At 39.5% G+C, this 18,891-nt stretch overlaps 1 protein-coding gene across 1 annotated transcript in view; it reads right to left on the bottom strand.

Annotated features, from left to right (window-relative positions):
* Positions 1-18,891, bottom strand: part of Prkar2b (protein kinase cAMP-dependent type II regulatory subunit beta) — a 106,339-nt gene that overhangs the window by 24,672 nt on the left and 62,776 nt on the right. The window contains exon 4 of the mRNA XM_036206599.1: positions 7,463-7,546. Coding sequence (XP_036062492.1) covers positions 7,463-7,546 — 84 coding nt within the window. The remainder of the gene's footprint in view (positions 1-7,462; positions 7,547-18,891) is intronic.

Here is an 18,891-nt window from a genome sequence, read left to right on the forward strand (position 1 = left end):
GGTAATGTCCTGTGACTTATAAAATATTATGGTAATACAAAGTTCAATATATCTCTCTTTTCTCATTCTTGCTTTTGGTTTCCAAAAATCCACTGCTAAATCCAAGGTTGTGAATACTTAACCTTATGTGGTGGTTTGAACTATAAGTATGTGTGGGCAGCTTGAGTGCACATGTGTGCACACGTGTATACACACACAGACACACACACACACAGAGTAAAATACAGAAATGGAATTACCCTATAACAGGGCAACAATGCCCCTTCTAAATATATGCTAACAAAAAGCCCAGATCCAGAAGTGCTTTCTTCTTCTGGAGTTGCTGAGGGCCACATAGACCCTCAAACATTACAGGCTATCACCCTTCCTCTTGGTTACCCTCCAGAACCTGACAGTAAGAATGTACACTGAAGACATGACATAGAACAAGATCAAGATGCTAGGGACCTAGAAACTCCATTCCTCCCAGCTAATTTTCACAGTACAGGTGCTATGCAGGTACCAGACGTAAACAGTAATCCTCAATTATACCCTCTGTGAACTCCTCATAGCCCATCTAGCAAGACTACGCAAAGAAGTAACCAACCACTGTAACCCCTATCTGACACCATTGCTGGGGCCAAGAACTTTTAGCTACACGAGTCATATACCCTAGGAGAGAACCTACTACTGTTATGCTTCTAAATGGACAAGGTATTAAACTTACTCTAAGCTTATTCTAATGACTTATCATTATACCTATAGATCAATGCACCTACCAACTCTCCTCTCCGACGTTTCTAATCACAGTAGATGATGACAAAACACAGAGACCTATAATTAGCCAATGTGCAGACAGTAAGAGACTCTTGAATGCTCAGCACTAAAAGGACTATGTCCATCCCCACAAGGCTCAGAGATCACTGCAGAAGGAGGAGCAGGAAGAATATAAACGCCAGGTAACAACTTCTGGACACAGCGGGGCAGCCCCGCAGATGGACTTACAGCAGCTGTAACAGCACACTTAAAATCTGTGCAAGCCCAGGCCAGATCAAATCTGGGAAGTTGTGCACACAATCCTACCCTAGATGTGCAGTGATTGGCAGCTGTTAGATGTTGGAAAGACATGCTGTAGGAGAAAACCACACTCCAAGAATATTTTGGGCAGCACAAGCTAGTCTTGAAAGGTTGGTTTGTTTTGACACAAAGTTGGATGACTTAGGGTAAGGAGGGTAGGTCTGGGAAGAGTTGAAGGGTGATTAAACATGCTCTCAAAACTCTCAAAGAACTAATAAAAAAAGTTAAAAAGTAGAGGCTCTATGTTCATATATCTCTATGGTATCTAATATATTAAGTAAGATAAGAACAGAGCCAAGCACTGGATAAATATTGCTGCTACATATGCATTACACAGTCCTGGGAAATGAACAAGAGTGGAGAATATTACTTTACACTGTGTGAATATGTGTCTCTGTGACTGGGTTAAAAAAGAAGCTGACTGGCCAATAGCTGGACAGGTAGAGGTTAGGTGGGACTCAGAGACAAAAACAGAACACAAAGAAGAAAGAGAGGAGATGAGCTTGCCGTACTAAGAAAAGGTACCAAGCCACATGGCAGAGTGTAGATAAGAAATATAGGTTAATTTAAAATAAAGAGTTAGCTAGTAACAAGCCTGAGATACTGGCTGAGCATTTATAATTAATAAATAAGTTTTGGTATGGTTATTTGGGAATTGGCTGGCTGGAAAAAGAAGTGTGACTACACAAGATAGTGTAAAGGTCTTGTCTACCAAGAGATGGAGCTCCTAGGAGACAGAGTTGTAGGAAAGTTTCTTTTCACTGACTTTTGTTCATTGTGAATTCTAGTAAATATATGTGTAGTAATTAAAATTTCTTGATTGAAAAAAAAAAAACTTGCCAGGCAGTGGTGGTGCACACCTTTGATTCAGCACTCAAGGGCAAAGGCAGGCAGATCTCTGAGTTTGAGACCAGCCAGGGATACACAGAGAAACCCTGTCTTGAAAACAACAACAAAAACCTTGATATTCCCTTCTGATGCCAGAGGAAATCTGCATGTATGCACCCCATAGTCACATAAATAAAAAATAACTCTTAAAAAAAAAAACCCTCCATACAGAGAACAAAATTTTGAATCTGCTCATGGACTAAGAGAATCATGAGGAAATGATGGTGACAGACAGGTTTGCAAGTTGTTTTCATTCCTTCCTCATCTTGGGTGAGCTCTGGCTCCTGTTCATGGGCAGTAGCCAGGGCTGAAGGTAGAGCCAGGAGGGCTGGGAAGCAAGGATTTCCTGACATGAAGCTAATCAGCCCCGCAGGGGCCTTTTACCTAATGAGTTCATCTACCTCAGGCAACATATGGTCACCTATCAAAATTCTGAAGGTTAATTAAATGGCTTACTAATACTGTATTTTACTTGTCATTTATGATTTGTTTCTTTTACTGAAGACAGAGGGGAAATATCCGCTTTATTGATTAGTTCTGATTCTAAATATCAAATGGAGAAAATGAAATAAATTGCTACAATAAAATTTTTGGTTATGTTAGCGTTAGCTCCAGTTTAAGCAGACATATGAAATACTACTTTTAAATTATAAAACTAAAGAACTCGTGCCAGTATATGAGAATTTCCTAATAAAATAGAGATTTACCTATGTAGCAGGTGTCTGCTCTAGTCAACCAAAATCTAATTCCAACTATGCACAAAGTGAGCAGAACTTGGGAAATACAATAGGCAGAGGCTGATGGTGGTGCTGACAGGCACTGCAGGAAATCCACACCTCATTCTCTCACAGAGCACAGGAAGGCTCTGACTCATTCAAGGCAGTGGCAATCTACTCTGCATTAATGGAAGCACCTACCGAAGAGCAAAGGAAAAGTGTTCCTGTTAACCTCAAATTAGAACTATTTCAGGAGGAAAATGGCCTACTGAGTGGAACATTAAAATATTCATGAGAAGAATATCTTCAAAGACATTAATAATTAGAAAATCTGCGCCTATACAGTACTCCAAGGGAAAAAGTATGCTGAGGTCTGGGAAGTGTGAAACACTAACTTCAGGAAATTCAAATGAGACAGTAGTTACAAAGCCAACATTATTCTTTGTGCTAATTGGTAATTATTGTCTCCCCTTCTTCTCTGGAGTTCTCCCAGTTCTGAAAAGGTACTGCCTTCATGGTCACTGTAGTGGGGCACTGGCAGTCATCCTAGACTCTCCTCAGGCTCCAAACAGACCAACCATCAAGGACCAAGGTCTGTCAATCCTGCATGTCAGCAATCATCCTTCCGCAGTTCAGGCCCACTTCTCTCCCATGGAATCATGGGACGGTTTCTCTATGGGCTCCATCCTTTTGTTCTACCCCATGTCCCTCTCATTTCCCCCTTTATCTGCCACAGGGAACAAATAAGACTGTTAAATCCTCTGCTTCAAATATTTCAGTTGTTCCCACTATTCCCAGGATGTTATGGAAGAAGAGACAAAAGGGACAGAAGGATGGGAGGGGTGCTGTGAAACTCCTCTGCTCACAACGTAGTGTTCACATATAAACTCACAGTAGCTGTGATCATCTGCACAGGATGGGGCCCAGTGCTTAGCAGACAAGCTGCTGCAGTTGACAACCACTGTCTTTGGGTCACTGGAAGGTTCCACATGGATGACCCTGTACCTGGGAGCGAGCATATGGGCAGTACAAACTTGTCTCAGTGAATTGAAAGAGATGGAAGGAGAAGGAAGGCAGGCAGGCATACATAAACATTTAAGGTTTTTTGTTTTTGTTTTTTAGTCTATGTCATCTTGAAAAGGATTTGGGAGGGGAGAGAGAGAGAGAGAGAGAGAGAGAGAGAGAGAGAGAGAGAGAGAGAAATCAAGCTGGCATGAACTCAAAGACAAACATTGAGTGATGGTGACCACCACACCTGTGTTTCCAGCAGGCTGAGAAGGATGCCCCTGGGTTTGAGGTCAGTTATGGCTACATACAAAGAGCCTACCTAAAAACAACAGATTTTTTTTCTAAATAAAAAAATAAAATGTGTTCTTTCCCTATAAAATAATCAGTAATGTAAATCCATGATTTTAGTGCTGCTTCTCTCCGATCCGTGAACTGACTTTTACATCACACACTGAAGACTTTTAGCAGGACAGTGGAAGTCTTTCTAAAGTCATTTCATAAAAGTCCATTTAGCTAGGCCTAGTGGGTCAGGCCTTTCATCTCAGCTACTTGGGAAACTGAGTCTGGAAGATCAATTACAAGTTCAAGCCCTGCTTGAATGAGGTAAAACTCAGTCTGGATAACTTGGTACATGAGACACTGTCTCAAAATGAAAGTAAACGGTCTACTGAGTATGTAAGCACAGTGTCAGAGCACCTGCCTAGTATGCACCAGGCCAAATGAAAAAGAAAAAGAAGGGGAAAGGGGAGGGGGAGACAGGTTCCTGTGAGGAGTGCAGGCTCCACTCAGGCCTACTGGATCAGGTTCCCCACATTTACTAACACCCCTTAATGATACACAGTGCATTAAAAACTCAAGAGGCACTGTTCACAATGACTTCTGAAATTTTCCCATATAAAGACCTAATAAAAACTAGAGTCTACAGAGCAAGATCCAGGAAAGGCGCAAAGCTACATAGAGAAACCCTATCTTGAAAAACAAAACAAAAAAAAACAAAAACAAACAAACAAACAAACAAACAAAAACCCAAAAAACAAAACCCAAAAAAACATGGAGTTGATGGACTGAAGGTGTAGGCAGACTCACTCTGAACACATGAATCCATACCAGAAGAGCAGAATTGCAGCAAAAGACCCGCTGTAATATAAACGTCCATATTTTATGGCTATGAGACCGCTGGGGGCTTGTGGGACCCGAAGAAAAAACTACAGCTACAAGTCACTGTAACTGTTTTAGCTGCTTTGTTTGTTCCTGCCAACTTTCAAATGGTTAAGTGTTTTGTACTTGACGATTTTATGCATATGTATAATGAAAGTTGTCCATTGTTACCCCCATCACCCTCTTACCTCCCTCCTCTGAACATCATATTTCCAACAGGTCCCTCCATTTTATTTTCTTCTTTTATGTTACCAATGAGTTTAATTCACATTGTTAGCATGAGCATGGGGTGGCTACCCATCTGGAAAAAGACACACCTTTCTCAAAGCAATCAAAGATCACTCTAAGTTTCAATAAGATTTGAGCCTTATTTATTTAGTGTGTGTGTGTGTGTGTGTGTGTGTGTGTGTGTGTGTGTGTGTGTGTGGTGTGTGTGTGGTATGTGGTGTGTGTGGTGTGTGTGAGTGTGTGGTTTCTGTGTGTGGTGTGTATGTGTGGTGTGTGTGGAGTGTGTGTGATATGTATGTGGGATGTGTGTGTGTGGTGTGTGTATAGTGTGTGTGGTGTGTGTGAGTGTGTGGTGTGTGTGAGTGTGTGGTGTGTATGTGTGGTGTGTGTGAAGTGTGTGTGATATGTGTGTGTGGTATGTATGTGGGGTGTGTGTGGGGTGTGTGTAGGATATGTGTGGTGTGTGTGAGGTGTGAGTGTGTGGTGTGTGTGGTGTCTGTGTGTGGTGTGTGTGGTGTGGTATGTGTGGTGTGTGTGTGGTGTGTGGTGTGTGTATGGTGTGTGTGTGTTGTGTGGTGTGTGTGTGTGGTGTATGCATGTGGTGTGTTGTGTGTGTGGTATGTGTGTGTGTGATGTGTGCATGTGGTGTGTGTGTGGTGTGTGCATGTGTTGTGTGTGTGGTATGTGTGTGTGTGATGTGTGCATGTGGTGTATGTGTGGTGTGTGTGTGTGTTGTGTGTGTGTGTGTTTGTGTGTGTGGTATGTGCGTGTGGTGTGTGTGTGGTATGTGTGTGTGGTGTGTGTGTGGTGTGTGTGTGTGTGTGTGTGTGTGTTGTATACGTGTGTTTGTGGGGATGCACTTGCCCGTGCCATGCTCATGTGGAGGCCAAAGTCCATGTTGGTGCCTCTCACTCTCGACCTTATTTTTTGAGACAGGGTCTCTGAGTCTGGAGTGAATCCTTTGGTTAGACAAGCTTGTCAGCAAGCCTCTGCAGTCCACCCGCCTCCACCCATCACCTCCTTCCCTCCAGGGCTGGGTTACAGGCACATGTGCCACATCTGTGTTTTTACAGGGGTACTGGGGATCTGAACTGAGGTCCTTATACTTGCATGGTAGGCACTTTATTCACTGAGCCCCACCTCCCAACCCAGACAGTCTTTAAATATCACTACTTTATTAAAATTACCAAATCTATTCAAAATATTACTACCAAGTATGCATAGCTAGAAAAATGAGAAATAGTAATTCAGAATGTTCTGGTTTCAAGCCATCCTTTCTTTTAGACACATCGATGCACACAGAAGACAGTGGGGCCTGCACTACTCAAAGAGCTGAATGAAAAGGTGTATCCTACCCTCAAGAAGTGAATACATGAAACAATGCATAGATCTTTGTTTGGTTAATCAGAAATGTCAAAGACAAAGCCAGGCAGTGGAGGTACACACCTTTAATCCGAGATAGAGGCAGATGAATCTGTGTGAGTTCAAAGCCAGCCTGGTCTATAGAGCTAGTCATAGGACAGCCAAAGCTACTGAAAGAAATTCTATCTAAAAAAAAAAATGTCAAAATAATAATTTGAACTCAGGGATGACATACAAATTTTTACTGTGTGCTCCAAAGTCCTAGAAAACATGGGGCCTTTTTTTTTCTTAATATTTCAGGGTATAAACATGACCTAATATAAAATAGTATGATGTAGTGCCTTAATGTTTTAAAAAATGTCCAAACAAAAACAAAACAAAACCCTCATCTAAAAACCAGTTCTTGGACATCAATCTGAAAACTAGAAGAGGTGGTGTTTGAAAAATTTAAGGTTGAAGAAAGCTATAAAAGTTGGTCCTTCATGTTTGGAACAAAGCAGTTCTTTCCTAAATTACTAAATAGCAAAAACATCACATGTGACGACAAAGCAGAGATCACTTAGCCAACAGTGTGAATAAGTCTGAACACTCACATCATACCAAGTGATATGCTAGAAACTCCCTCTGTGGAGACTAGAGATGTCAAAATTCTTTCAAAGAATCAAACATTCACTTGCCTTAAGCCAAGTAATATGCTACATTTAAAATATGGACAATGCAGAGCTTAAATACATTCAAATATGATTCCTATTACTAGCTGTTAAGAGCAGCAGGAAAGACCTCCCTCAGGGGCCTCTGATGTACACAGAGAATTCAGGGGTCTAGCCTCTCCTCCCCTGCACCACCCCAGGGCTGGGTCTGAGAATATGACATTATGTTTCCTTGGAGCTCTAACACAGAATATCCAGTATCCACAGATCCAAAACCAGAAAGTGCATGCAACCATCTGCCTCCACATGATCCCAGAGTGATCTGAGCTTGGAAAGGAAGAAACGCAGGTCTTAGCCCAGGTCTTAACCCATTTCTATTACTATGATTTATCTTACTGGATCCAGGTTCTTAAACAGCAGGATATCTTTGCAAGCCTCTTGCAATCTGCTTCTCTGATCATCAGTTTTGGGATGTATTATCTGAAAAGACACCAAAATCAAGAAAACAAATACAACAGTTAATACAGGTAAACTTCAAACAATAAAAAGGAGTGCTAAAGAGAACATTGGTTAACATTCAAGTTCACTCACAGGTGGCATGACATTCACCCTGGGTGGCTAACAAAAGTGTTAGCCCATGAGCAGTCCATTGGTCTACAGAGCACACTCACCAACACTGTGTTCAGAAGCTCTTGGAAGGTGAGTTCTCCGCCAAGATCAGCAAGCACATTATGAGAAGATACATGAGCATCAAGAAAGACAACAAACATCCCAGGCTATGTGGACATGTACAAAAGGACAAAGTGTTACACAGTTACACTGGAAAGGTAGACACTGCCTTCATTCTGTTGCTATGATTCAAACTCTTCTGGATATAGCACTTTCCTTTAAAACCTGATAATGTCTGCAGAAGCAAGGAAGTTCTTCAGTGTATACTGCATCAAAATTAAATAAAATTTTAGGAAAATTTCAGGTAACTGCCCCAATAGCCTGCAAGGAATTTACAAAAGGGACAAGCAACCATGCACTGCCCCCAGAGAATACATGTTCAGGTGAAATGAACCCAGGAAATACTGACATGTTCATTTTAGGATAAAGTTAAAAGAAGCTGGTGTTCCATATACTCATTGCTCCAGGACAACAAAGCAGTCAGAAGGTCCTCTGAGAGTAGCCTGCTAACTTCTGAGACCCTTTTGACTAACATCAGACTCAATGGACCAGCGAGGCTGGCTTCTTTCTTTAAGACATGGGGATTGAAATCAAAGCCTTGCTCATATTAGTAAATGCTCTACCACCAAGCTAAATCCCTAACACCAAAAGGCTCTTTTTATTATGAACATTGGTAGTTTATAAATAAAAAATAAGCGGTAAAAGACACTTCTAAAGCAGCCATGGAGTGGATTCCTGGAAACCAACACACTACTTTCTCCTATTCCAACATTCATTCAAAGAATGACTGTAGCTGGGCAGTGGTAGTGCACACCTTTAAACTCAGTACTTGGGAGGCAGAGGCAGGTGAATCTCTGAGTTCAAGGCCAGCCTGGTCTACAGAGTGACTTCCAGGGCAGCCAGGGCTACAGAGAAACTGTCTCAAAAAGACCAAAACGACAATAAAAAAGGACTGTATGATCTTATAAGTGAATGCCTCCCCTCTCATCAAAGCAGCCAGAATGAAACAGCAGTAAACCTGTGCCCACAGAAACAACACCACCCACAGGTGTTGTAGAATTGTATTGTAAGGTGTGTTACTTTTGTTTATGTTGCATTTGTTTAACTCTGTGAAGCTGTGTTACTGTGCCTGTCTAAAACATCTGATGGGCTAATGAAGAGCTGAAAGGCCAATAGCGAGGCAGGAGAAAGGATGGGCGGGGCTGACAGGCAAAGAGGATAGATAGAAGGAGAAGTCTGGTAAGAAGTAGCTGAAGAAGCAGGCAGAGAAGGAGGAAGACTCCAGGGGCCAGCCACCCAGCAACACAGCAAGCCACAGGGTAAGAAACAAAAAAAAAGGGTATACAGGAATAGAAAAGGAAAAGGCCAGAGGCAAAAGGTAGATGGGATAATTTAAAATTAAGGAAAGCAGGCAAGAAAAAAGCCAAGCTAAGGCCAGGCATTTACAAGTAAGAAAAAGCCTCCATGTGTGATTTATTTGGGAGCTGGGTGGTGGGCCCCTGAAAAGAGCCAAAAAAAAAAAAAAAAAAAAACAAACCAAAACAAACAAACAAAAAACCCTCAAAAACATTTTGATGTACCAACATGGCACTCAAATTTCCATAGTGCCTGAGAAAACTTTTTTTTAAAAAAAGATGTAGCATGAATCTTGAAAGGTCTTATTAATAAAAAACAACCTTGAGCAAGGTATTAGGGTAAATGCTGGAAGATTAGAGGAGCAGAACAAGCTACAGCCACCTCACCTCACCAATTCCTCAGCTGATCCTGTTTCCTCAGACAGGAAGCCTCTGAATCCTCATCCAGAATGGATCTCAGCTGAACTGCTGCTCAAAAGCCTAAAAGCTTAACCAGCTATAGTTCTTCGTCCTCACGCCTTAAATACCTTTCTGCCTTCTGCCATTACTTCCTGAGATTAAAGGCATGAGTCACCATGCTTGGCTGTTTCCAGTGTGGCCTTGAACTCAGAGATCTGCCTCTGGAATGCTAGGATTAAAGGTGTGTGCTACCACTGCCCAACCTCTATGTTTAAATATTGTGGCTGTTCTGTTCTTTGACCCCAGATAAGTTTATTAGAGTACACAATATTTTGGGAAGCATAATACCACCACAAAAAGAGGATACGCCTCTTTTAAGAGTTTCTGCCTGCTAGTACGCCCTTGAGCAGCCAATATGTTAAATAGGAACACAAAACAAAACAAAACAAACAAACAAAAAACTAAGTAAAAATGTCTGCCACAATGCAAACATCAGCATTTTAGAGCTCTAGGAAGGTTGAATGCAGTTCTTGGTCACCTACCTCCGACCAGAAGTAAACTTTAGGACTGACTTGGACAACCCAAGAAGTGGGGCCAGCCACCAAAGCCACAGGCAGGGGTCCATGCTGCTTAGCAGTTTAAAGTTTGTTCATGGGTCAAAAAGGCTAAAAGATACACAATGAGGTCCAGACAGAAAACCTCTAAATAAGTTCCAGTGTGTTTAACAATGTGTATAGGCTTAAGAAAAGGAAAAGGGTCTAGTCATAGAGAGAAATGAATAATTTAAAAATAAAGTTTTAAAGAGAGAAATAAAGTAATATAAAAAAGAATAAGCCACATAGAGATGGGAAATAAACAGGAAGTCTAGATCCTGTATGTTATTGTGTTAATTTTGATTTTTTTTTTTTATTGTTGAGAAGCAAAACACAGCTGCTAGGAGACACGGGATTGTGGACTGGACTGCTGAACTGAACCAACCTAGACACTTCAGAAATCATGAGATTGTGGACTGGACTGCTGAACTGAACCAACCTAGACACTTCAGAAATCATGAGATTGTGGACTGGACTGCTGAACTGAACCAACCTAGACACTTCAGAAATCACGAGATTGTGGACTGGACTGCTAAACTGAACCAATCTAGACACTTTAGAAATCACGAGATTGTGGACTGGACTGCTAAACTGAACCAATCTAGACACTTTAGAAATCATGAGATTGTGGACTGGACTGCTAAACTGAACCAACCTAGACACTTTAGAAATCATGAGATTGTGGACTGGACTGCTAAATTGAACCAATCTAGACACTTTGGAAATCATGAGATTGTGGACTGGACTGCTAAACTGAACCAATCTAGACACTTCAGATATCATGAGATTGTGGACTGGACTGCTAAACTGAACCAACCTAGACACTTTGGAAATCATGAGATTGTGGACTGGACTGCTAAACTGAACCAATCTAGACACTTTAGAAATCATTTAAAGTCAAAACAGAAGTCAAAAAATATATTTGTCAAATGGAAATCAAAAATGCTTTCAAGTTTTGTTCCCATAGGAGATGAAGGCTGTGGATTCCTCCAGGGTTAATATGGATCAGGTTTGATCAGGTGAGACCTCCTGAGACTTGACAGGTGATTTCTATCAGCAAAGGTTACTGTTTGTCTTCCTAGGACTTGGTCATTATCTCAAATTTTCTCACAGACCATAAAGATACTTTGTCCACAGACAGCAGAAAGCAGTTGGAAGAAAACTACACCCATAATCCCAAGAGTTGGGGGAGTATGGGTGGATTTTGGTTACTTGGTGGGTTATGGATGTTTGTTATCATTTAGGGGAATATGGAATATTGATACAAATTTAAAGTTATTTTTTGTTATACTCTATATATGTTTCTTTCTTGTTTAAAGGATTTTTGTATATTGATAAAAATTTAAGGTTATTTTTGTTACAACATATTGTATGTATGTTTCTATTTTTGTTTGAAGTATTGTACCTATGTAGTTCAATGTATGGTGAAGTTCTAGTTTTTGAAAGCTATAATTTATAAGCTATATAGGATAATCAAGGAACACAGGTTAGTGGTTAGTCATTTATAACAAACAAAATTATAGATATGTTAGGTATGCTTTCCCGATAATATAGAGATATAATTAGATAGATTAATAAATGGTTTTCAAATATTTCAAAGACCTGTAGAATATGGCATTTAAAATGTTTTGTTAATCTAAGGTTTTTCATGACAATGAGACACATCTGCTCCTGGTAGCACCAATTTACTTCAGAGATGATACTTCAGAGATGATGAGCTTTGAAGAAACTCTTTATGGAGTTCATTTTCAATGTGGCAAGGCTAGCCATTTGGGCAAGAAACTGCTCTTGCCTGGGCTGCTTGACAGTATGTTGTATAAACTGGACATGCTGAGCTTTGCCAAAACAAATTGGGATAGTCATTCAGGGTTCCTGGTTCACAGAACAAGATACTTTGCAGGACACAGAGGAAAGCAACTGATGAACTTTGTCAAAACAGGGCAGGACAATCCTTCAAATTCCCTGCTTCACTGAGAAGTCTGCCTGATACTCTAGGCCAGTAGGCTCAAGATGGATGCCCTACTATTGCAGAGGAACTTTGGGTGAGTATCCAGGCAACCAAATGCCTCTGTTGTGAGATAATACTGCATCCTTCTGGTTCTTTGATGGAGTTGAAGACTAGATAGTTATAGTTGCAGTTTCCCTTAGTTATGATTGAAAGTAAGTTAGATTTAAAACTTTGGATTCACTAAGATAGAACAGACAATGCATTATTTTCTCTGAATATGTTAACTACAGATGGACAGAATATTGTGAATGTAATCCTTACTTGAAAATTGTTATTTTATATAGTCTTACTATGCTTAAATTAAAACCATTTATTTTTACTTAGACAAAAAGGGGGAAATGTTGGAGAATATTATTTTAAAGGGTATTATTTCTTTTTATGTTCCATTTGTTTAACTCTGTGAAGTTGTGTTACTGTGCCTGTCTAAAACATCTGATGGTCTAATAAAGAACTGCATAGTGAGGCATGAGAAAAGATAGGTAGGGCTGGCAGGCAGAGAGAATATATAGAAGAAGAAATCTGGTAAGTAGTAGCTGAAGAAGTAGGCAGAGAAAGAGGAAGACTCTAGGGGCCAGCCACCCAGCAACACAGCAAGGCACAGAGTAAGAAACAAAGAAAGGTATACAGGAATAGAAAAGGAAAAGGCCAGAGGCAAAAGGTAGATGGGATAATTTAAAATTAAGGAAAGCTGGCAAGAAAAAAGCCAAGCTAAGGCCAGGCATTTATAAGTAAGAAAAAGCCTCGATGTGTGATTTATTTGGGAGCTGGGTGGTGAGCCCTTCAAAGGAGTAAAAAATGACCAACAATACACAGGGACATTTAATTCAGCGGAAGAGACAGTTAACAAATCAATGAAATATAAGCCTGAAGGAGTTGGCAGTTACAGTATAAGGAGATCACTCTGATTGGTACCATGCCTTCCATGATTTACAGATAACACGAAAGACTATTAGCTAGTGAACAAGTCTCAGCCGTTTTTCAATAAAAGTGTGCAGCAGCAACAGGACTGAAGGGTAAGGTTTTCAGCTCTCAGCTACTGCTCTGACCTCTTGGCTATAAACTCTGTATTTGGCTCTGTGTTTCTTATTTAACAAGATGGTTACATCTACAATTGGCGCCCCACATGGCAAGAATTCATTAAAAAACCACTTGGATCGGCAGTGAGTCCGGCTTCCCACCTGGGCGTGCCTGGCTCCCTAGCTCAGGCCTACCTCAGGCCTAGCTCCAGCCTAGGACTCAGGCCCAACCTACCTTAGCTACAAGCGGCTACCGCCACAGCTGGAGTTAGTTGCTTAAAAAGCCGGTGCTATGAACAACTCAGGCCTGCGGGAGCTACTGCTAATTGCAGGAGCTACACACAACTGCAGATAGGCTACTTTTGGCTGAAATGCCAGCACACATGATTGGTCAGAGCTTAAGGAAGCCAGAGCCCAGGCTCAACACTGCTCAAGTGGGAACATGTGGTTGGATTCAAGCTTTTAGTCATAATGTGGCTATGCTTTCTCTCTCTCTCTCTCCCTTCCTCTCCCTCTCTTCCCACCTCTGATGCTAGATAGCTGTTTTGAAATTCCCTCAGATTTCTACTGTTCTATGCAGAATTGGTAAGTCAATTATATCAGATATTTTAAAGGAAACTATAAGAGATTTTTTTTCCACATTAAAAAAAAAGTGGGGGGGCTGGAGAGATGCCTCAGAAGTTAAGAACACCGACTGCTCTTCAGGAGGTCCTGAGTTCAATTCCCAGCACCCACATGGTGGCTCACAACCATCTGTAATAAAATTTGGCAACCTCTTCTGTGTACATAATAAATAAATAAATAAATATTAAAAAATGGGTTTTATGTGTACATTGGAAGAAAATTGGGCTTTGAAATTTTAGGCAGTCTGACAATGGAACAACTATATGAGAAGATTAATGTTGATCTAATTATGTACATTATTATTCTTTTTATCCTTATTTTACAATTTAAAAAGATAGTCTATTTAAGTGCCAGGATAAAAATTTTAGAAAAACCTGTTAAACCTGTTAAAATGAATTATAGAGAAATTCAGATTCGGACAGAAGAAATTAACAGTAAAGTTGTTTCAGGATTGGATTATAAGGTTACAGAAAGAAAGCCTGTTTTCACACAATCACCCTAAATTTATCCGGTAACCATACAACAGCAACCTGGTCAAGTGAATACACAAAATATTTGGAATCCAGTTGAAATGTTAGACTTACAAAGGTACAGCAAATGTTAAACTCCTGGTCAACTTATAATAGGATAATACCACAGGACTGGTGGGAGCTGGCGCAGGCTGTTCTGGAACCCAGACAGCAACTCCAGTGGCAAATGTGGTTCAAAGAGGAAGCTAAAAACATAGCAAAACAATGTAGGGATAAAGGTATATAAGTCTTCCAGGATCAGCTTGTTGGAGAAGGCCAATATGCTGCAGTAGAAACACAATGTTTATATGATATCCAAACTATAATTCTATGTCGAATGGCAGCCTTGAATGCATGGGACAGAGTTGAGGAACCAGGAAAGAAAACTGAGTCATTTACAAAGGTTATACAGGGCCCAAAAGAATCTTTCACAGATTTCTTACAAAGACTGACTTCAGCAGTAAATAGAATGGTCCCAAATTCAGAAGCTAGCCAGATAATAATTGAATCTTTGGCTTTTGAGAACACAAATGCAGCATGCAAGAGAATAATCAGGCCGTTAAAGACAAGATCTGCACCCTTGGAAGATTGGATTAGAGACACGGTTAATGTTGAGGCTCATGATCATGATAATATGTGGGTTGGAGAAGCAATTTCAAGAGGTTTGAGGAATGTCAGATGTTTTGGATGTGGAAAGCAAGGACATTTGAAAAGGAGCTGTAAACAGGGAACTTCTAGAAACAATGTTTCTTCAAGGAACAATGGCAACAGAATGCCCCTTCCTTCTGGAGTATATAGAAGGTGTGGTAAGGGAAGACACTGGACCAATGAATGTAGATCAACAAGGGACAGACAAGGAAACACTTTGCCACAGTCTTTGGGAAACTCCCAGAGGGGCCTCAGGCAGGCCCCTACAGTGAATCCAGTTCAGACCTTTCCTGCAATTGTAGAGGAGACCCCTACTCAGAGCAGTTAAATAACCAAATGCTTATTGGAATAAACCAGGCTACTCAGAGTAATGGAACAACTGAGACAGAGAGAACAGAAAATTCGGGAGAGACCATAAAGAAAATTTTTTGGCAAACTTCTATAAATTAACAAAGACCAAAATTAACAATAAAAATAAATGGTGTTATGTTGTCTGGTCTGGTAGACACAGGTGCTGATGTGACCATAATTGCACCAGAATTTTGGCATCCATCTTGGCCTCTTCAGGAGGCAAATGTTCAACTGTTAGGAACTGGAACATTATCTCAAGTGAAACAGAGTGCAAGACGGTTCGAATGTATAGGCCCAGAAGGACAGAGAGGCAGATTAAAACCACATGTGGCTAACATAGCTATGAACCTGTGGGGTCGAGACCTGTTACAACAATGGAATACTCAGATTAACATCCCTCCAACCTCAGAAATAAATCATAAACTAGCACATGTTTCTGAGAGAAATATTAGAAGGTAGTATTCTAATGAGTGGTTACCAGCCATCCATATTATACAAGAACAGGGCACAAAAACTGATAATCTTCCAAAGACACCAACAGCTCTACCTTTAAAATGGTTAACAGACAAGCCTGTATGGGTTCATCAATGACCTTTAACAAAAGAGAAACTCCAGGCTTTAGAAGAGCTGGTAGAAGAACAGTTAAATGCTCAGCATATTGAAGAATTCACCAGCGCTTGGAATTCTCCTGTATTTGTTATTAAAAAGAAATCTGGTAAATGGAGAATGGTAACAGACCTTAGAACAATTAACAAAGTAATTCAGCCAATGGGCTCTCTACAATCTGGAATTGCCTACTCTGTTACCTCAAGGATGGCCTCTCATAGTTATTGATTTAAAAGACTGTTTCTTTTCAATATCCTTACAAGAAAAAGACAGAGAAAGATTTGCTTTCATGATGCCTACTTAACAATAATTCTCAACCGGTTAAAAGATTTCAATGGAGAGTCCTCCCACCGGGAATGTTGAATAGTCCAACCCTGTGCCAATATTTTGTACAACAGCCCTTGGAAGTGATATGTAAAAAATTTCCTAAATCTGTAATTTATCATTATATGGATGAGATTTTACTAGCTGACTCAAATGCAGATACTTTAGAAAGAATGTTTGAAGAAGTAAAGAAAATATTGCCTTGCTGGGGATTACAAATTGCTCCTGAAAAGATACAAAGAGGAGATTCTATTAATTATTTAGGATATAAAATAGAGCTACAAAAAATTAGACCTCAAAAGGTGCAAATTAGGAGAGATCAACTACAGACTCTTAATGACTTTCAAAGATAATTTGGAGACATTTCTCATCTACGAACTATTGTTGGGGTAAAAAATGATGAACTGAATAATTTGTTCAAAACCTTAGAAGGTGACAAGGACTTAAATAGTCCAAGAGAATTATCACCTGAGGCTGAGAAAGAATTGGCCTTGGTAGAAAAAAAAGTACATGAAGGACATGTAGATCGTATTGATCCAAAGCTGGATTGCATTTTGGTTATTTTACCTTCTAGGCATTCTCCTACAGGAATATTAATGCAGAGAAAAGATATTATATTGGAATGGATATTTTTTACCAAATAAACCAAATAAAAAATTAAAAACTTATGTGGAAAAAAATCTCTGACTTAATTTTGAAAGGAAAATTGAGATTTCGTCAATTAGCAGGAATAGACCCAGCAGAAATTATTGTACCTTTAACTAAAGAGGACATTGAGAAATTATGGACAGAAAGTGAACCTTGGCAAAGAGCTTGCAGTAATTTTTTGGGAGAAATTAACAGCAAATATCCTAAAAGCAATAGAATTGATCTTATAAAGAGAGCTGATTGGATCTTGCCTCGAATTATACATGAAAAACCCATATCTGGAGTTTGCACATTTTATACAGATGCCAACAAACAAGGAAAGGCAGGTTACAAATCAGAAAATTTAAGTAAAGTGGTTCAAAGTCCTTATAATTTAGTTCAAAAATCAGAATTGTATTCTATTCTGTTGGTATTAATGGATTTTTCAGAACCTCTCAACATAGTTACTGACTCTCAGTATGCTGAAAGTGTGGTATTACATATTGAGACTGCAGAATTTATCCCTGATGCTTCAGAATTAACTTCACTATTTATTCAATTACAAGATACAATCAGGGAAAGGAGTCATCCTTTATATATAACTCACACCTGATCCCATACTGGTCTGCCAGGCCCTCTAGCATAAGGTAATGATGATAAATTATTGATAGGAAATGTGCTGGAGGCCTCAGAATTTCATTAAAAAAATCATGTCAATAGTAAAAGTTTAAAAAAGGATTTTTCCATAACCTGGCAACAAGCCAAGGAAACTGTAAAGAAATGTCCTACTTGTTCCTTCTACAATCAGACACCATTACCAGCAGGATGTAACCCAAAGGGTACTCAGAGGAATGAAATCTGGCAGACGGACGTGTTTCACTTTGTGGAATTTGGAAAATTGAAATATGTACACCATACTATCGATACTTATTCATGATTTCAATGGGCGACTACTTTGAGTTCTGAAAAAGCTGATTCTGTAATCACTCATTTGCTAGAAGTTATGACCATTATGAGTATACCAGCATAAATTAAAACTGACAATGCTCCAGCATATGTCTCTATTAAAATGAAACAGTTTTCTGCTTATTATAATATAAAGCATATTACAGGTATACCACATAATCCTACAGGCCAAGCAGTTATAGAAAGATCCAACAGAACTCTAAAGGGAATGCTAAATAAACAGAAAGGGGTAACAAAACCCCCAGAAATAGACTGCATAATGCTCTATTAACTTTTGAATTTTCTCAGTGCTAATGAGAAAGGAACAACAGCTGCAGAGAGACACTGAATAATAGAAAAAAAAAACTACAGAATTAAATCAGCCTATATACTTCAAGGATGTGCTGACTTCAGAATGAAAACCAGGATATGTGTTACATTGGGGATGAGGTTTTCCTATTGTTTCTGCAGGAGAAGATAAGCTGTGGGTACCATCAAAATTGATAAAGATTCGATTTGAACAAGAGAGACCTCTTAATTAGATGAGGCGATAGTTCATCAACCAATATGACCATCCAATTTAAACTAACTTATACCATTAATACATGCCTTTTCATTTAATCAGATGTAACTTGCCAAAAGGGAACCTCCCCAAAATTAGTCTTGGGGAAGGGTTTTTGTTTTTGTCTTTTAGGAGAATGATGGCTAAGGAATCTGAAGAACACTGGACAAATGAGACAACTGAAGAAAAAGGACAAATCATCTGTCCCAGGAAAAAGAGTAAAATGGCCTATTGGTATATCATCTACAAAATTTCATAAATCTTCCTAAATGTTTGTTTCTGTTCTTCTCTAAAAAAATTAACACTATTGGTCTTATTGTAGTCACAGTTCAATTAAAGTTTAAAGCTGACTTTGGAGTTGGAGAATGGCTCTCTCCTTCTTTAAACTCAAGCATGTTGTTAAAAGGAAAATGCAAACTCCCTGTATCATACCAGAAGAAAGAGCCATCTTCTGACATGGGTCAGGAGAAAAACCAAAGTAATTAAGGGACTATTCTATTACTAATCTCAATTCTTTGATTCTATTCTGATTCTTTAAACTTTTCTTAAAGTATGAATTTTATATCAAAATTTACAAGATATATATATA

This window comes from Onychomys torridus, chromosome 14, assembly GCF_903995425.1.
Source record: "Onychomys torridus chromosome 14, mOncTor1.1, whole genome shotgun sequence".
Taxonomy (NCBI): domain Eukaryota; kingdom Metazoa; phylum Chordata; class Mammalia; order Rodentia; family Cricetidae; genus Onychomys; species Onychomys torridus.